At 32.9% G+C, this 3,886-nt stretch overlaps 1 protein-coding gene across 1 annotated transcript; it reads right to left on the bottom strand.

The window, feature by feature from the left end:
• On the bottom strand, positions 1-1,835 carry LOC118029205 (probable indole-3-pyruvate monooxygenase YUCCA11). Its single transcript, XM_035033024.1, has 4 exons — positions 1,227-1,835; positions 617-850; positions 292-414; positions 1-180 (listed from the first exon to the last, which is right to left on the bottom strand). The coding sequence occupies exons 1-4, from the start codon at positions 1,833-1,835 to the stop codon at positions 1-3; spliced, it is 1,146 nt and encodes a 381-aa protein (XP_034888915.1).
• Between the last annotated feature and the right edge of the window lie 2,051 nt (positions 1,836-3,886).

The raw sequence follows: 3,886 nt of genomic DNA, 5'->3' as shown, positions 1-3,886 counted from the left end.
TCACTTCGAAGCTCCCTTCCATGTCAGACCGATGTCAGTGGCTATTTTCCGAGCATCAAGGGAAATGCCCATTAATCCCCTCCGTGAAAACCCAGCGCAGTAAAGCCCATTCCCCCCTTTCCAGTGATTTGGAAAACGTGGTTCCGGCATTCCATTCTCATTAAAGAGGTCCTTGCCATCCTGCATGCATTGGCAGATAAATAAATAAATAAAAACCCATCAGAACGCTGTTATCACAGATTTAATCTGGATTATACAAATATACTCATATTATAATTAATATTCTGTTACCTTCAGCCAATCCAGCACGGTGCTTCTATAGCCAGTAGCAAATATGATGGCATCATATTGCTTGCTCTTGCCATTTTCAAATGTGATTTCGTTTCCTTTTATATTTGCTATCGATGGAAAAACCTGCATCGACGACCACCATGATCATCTGACATGATAAGAGATGCATGCATGATCCATGGCTTCTACTATTCTTTTTGTTGCTGTGAGCAATTTAAGATTAATTTTTAATCGTCTCATGCATATAATTTAATCAGTTTTTTATATAAACTCGATCCATGGTAATCTTTTTTTTATATAAAGAACAGAGCGTTTGAATGTATACCTGAATTTCTCCAGTCTTAATCTTTTGCACAGCCCCAACGTCAATTGTGGGCGATCTACCTGTTTTTGATTTAATGTAGAAAGGACCTTCAGTTGGCCTCTGAATCCCATATTTGGATGTATCCCCAAACTTAATTTTGCTGAGTGTTGTTGCGATGAAGTCCACAAATCTGCATGGGAGATACTTCAAGAAGCACATTCCAAGAAAAACAATTTCTTTGCTGATCACATGTACCTGAATATTAGATGAAATTGATATAATATGGTATTCGGTTTAGAGGCAGATATTAATTTTATAGCAATAAAAACGCTTAATTAGATACTCTTAACACCAGATATATACATGCAATTTATTTATTTATTTATATTTTTGTCCTTTGCACAAACCTTTGCTGGCTCGCCATTTTTTCCCATAAAAAAACTGCAAAACAAAAGTTTTACCCGTATCTGCTTGATTTCACCTCGATTCATGGGATAAACCCATTATTCAAATTTTCATTAAAAAAAAGAGTGATTATTCAAAGCATGCATTTGCTATAAGAGGTATATATTAATTGAAAAGGAAACGTTAAAAAAGGCTCAAGAGAGGAAGAGAGGTGGGGAGATTTTACAGGGCTACGAGCAACAATGGAGGTATGAGCACCCCAATAGAGCAAATCATAAGCAATCTCCATCCCAGAGTTGCCGCAGCCAACAACCAAGACATCTTTGCCAATATAATCCTTCCCATTCGCATACTGGCTGGAGTGCATGTACATCCCTTCAAAGCCGTCGAGCCCAGGCACCTTTGGTATCAAACCTTCACTATTTTCTCCTGTTGCAACAACTAAGAATTTTGCAATATATACTTCAATTGTATTTAATTTATTATTCCTTACCACAATACACCATCTTCTAGCATTCTTGTCATAGTAAACAGACTCCACATAACAATGAAATCGGGGATTTATGCCAAAATGTGATGCATAATTGTCCAAATAGCTAATGAAATCGTTTTTAGGGACAAACATGGGTAATTTAGGTGGATAGGGCATGTAGGGAAGCTCGCAAAATTGCTTTGCAAGGTGTAACTTTACACGATCATATGCCTTTTTTCTCCATAGAGAGGCATAACAATCCTCTCTTTCTAGGATAACGTTGGGGATATCAAGACGATTAAGGCATGCACTTGATGCGAGCCCTGCAGGGCCAGCGCCTATAATGACTACAACTTCTTCCATGGATATATATTACTAAGATTTGTTTGGATTATGGAGAGAGTAACGGTGTTTTGTATAAACACCAAGGGCTTGCCTTTATATAGCGGAGCTTGTGTAACCAAACGATTTTTGAGAAGATTTCATTGGTTTCAAAATCACAAACTAAATTTAATTTGTAGTAATTTTATTTGGTTTCTGTCTCTCTATTATTTTAATGTCATAGCACATAGATTAGATAAGAAAAAATTTACCTAATTATATCAGTTGTCTTATGTGTACTTGTGGCAAGAAGGTGAATACGCTTGATGCCATATGGCTGACATGCTATACATGGTGATCTCATCACTTCTTTTAATCGCCGGAAATGAAACTGAAAGCCGTGCATGGAGAGGATTTACTGCCATTTGTAGCAGCAGGGTGTTTAGCCATCTCAGCCAAACTCCACAAAATCAGTTATATGTATGACAAAACACAGACTTCCTGAAATTATTTTGATGCTCTCCGGTCAACACCACTGATGAAGGATGATTATTCTGATCCAAATTCAATAAATTAGGCTGCTAAAATGATGAGACAATTTTCGTATGAGTTTATACCTGGATAATTAATTTCTTGTCGGCATTTTGAGTCTCCATTTCTATATATTTTGTAGCCAGAGATCATGCACGTTATAGAGCAACGAGACTTTTAGTGGAGAAATCTAGGTTGTAGTACTGTTTTCCTCTGGTTACGTAGGTGTAGAGGTACTAGGTAACTTGCATTAGAAAACTACCTCTAAAAAAAACGGACGACAAAATTAGAGATTAGGTTTTTTTCTGGGGTGGGTTTATTTAAAATTATCTTTTGTAGCATTGTCAAGCTAACCAAAATATATGATTGCAAACACAAAAACAATAACAATAAATCTAAAAGCTCATTTAACTAATCTCATACTAACCACTAGTTAAGTGTTATGAAAAATATATTCATTGAGATTGAAACATAATTAAAGTTAATGTCAATTTTTAGTAATTATATAATTGATTTCAAGATTTTCATAATCATTTTTTTTTAGTTGAAATAGTTATATTATATAGTTGTCAAATTATTGAAATTATAAACTAACATAAAAACAACAACAATATCATAACTAAATTACAACAAACAGAAACGACAATATCATAACTGAATTATAACTAACACAAACAACAATTTTTTAGTTAAATCTTGTTAAATATTGATTTGGTTATATGGATAAAGTAAATATTAGTCTTGATTAGAACATCAATCTCACAATTTATAGCAATAAAGTTGAATTAATTATGAAGCAATCAAGATAATTAAATTCAAACTAACACAAAAGACAATATCGTATCTTAAATTTATTTTAATCAAGACTAATATATATTCAAGTCTAGTTTAGATGAAAAATTTAAGATATGTGGCATTAACTTTCTTAAATTATATGAAGTTATCAATATTATTAAATTATAAATAACTCAAACTATAATATTGTACTTAAGTTTGTTTTAGTTGAGGGCTCGAGGCTAATAGTTAATTAACGGTACTTAGTATATATGTTGTGATTTGAGTCATTTTTAAAGTAAATATTTATCAAATATAGATTAGATGACAATTATGAGAGATGAGGCATTATATTTTCTTCAATTAAGTTGGTTTTAAATACTTCTAAAAAATTAACAGAGTTGAAAATGATGTTGCATCATTGCTACTGTCAGGTGAAAAATTGTTTGGCGTGGTGTTGAAGTACGATGACATTATCTTTGGTTTTAAATCCGGCCAGCAAAATATTTTTTTAAAGCTATTTTATTCAAAAACCAATCTCCTTCATTGTAACCTTGATAACATGCAGATTGAAAAGAATGTGTTTGAAAATATTTTCAACATGTATATGGACATGAAAAGAAAGACAAAGGATAACATCAAGACTATAAGAGATATATTTTTGTTGTCATTGTAAAAATAATGGTTGGTGATAAAGTCCAAAGCCAACTTTTTCTTAGACAATAATACACAGTTACTTATCTACCAATGGCGTAAGACTATATATTTTTCTGATGAACATGTTTTGA

Source organism: Populus alba, chromosome 5, assembly GCF_005239225.2.
Source record: "Populus alba chromosome 5, ASM523922v2, whole genome shotgun sequence".
Classification (NCBI taxonomy): domain Eukaryota; kingdom Viridiplantae; phylum Streptophyta; class Magnoliopsida; order Malpighiales; family Salicaceae; genus Populus; species Populus alba.
This window is presented reverse-complemented; position numbering and strand designations above follow the sequence as displayed.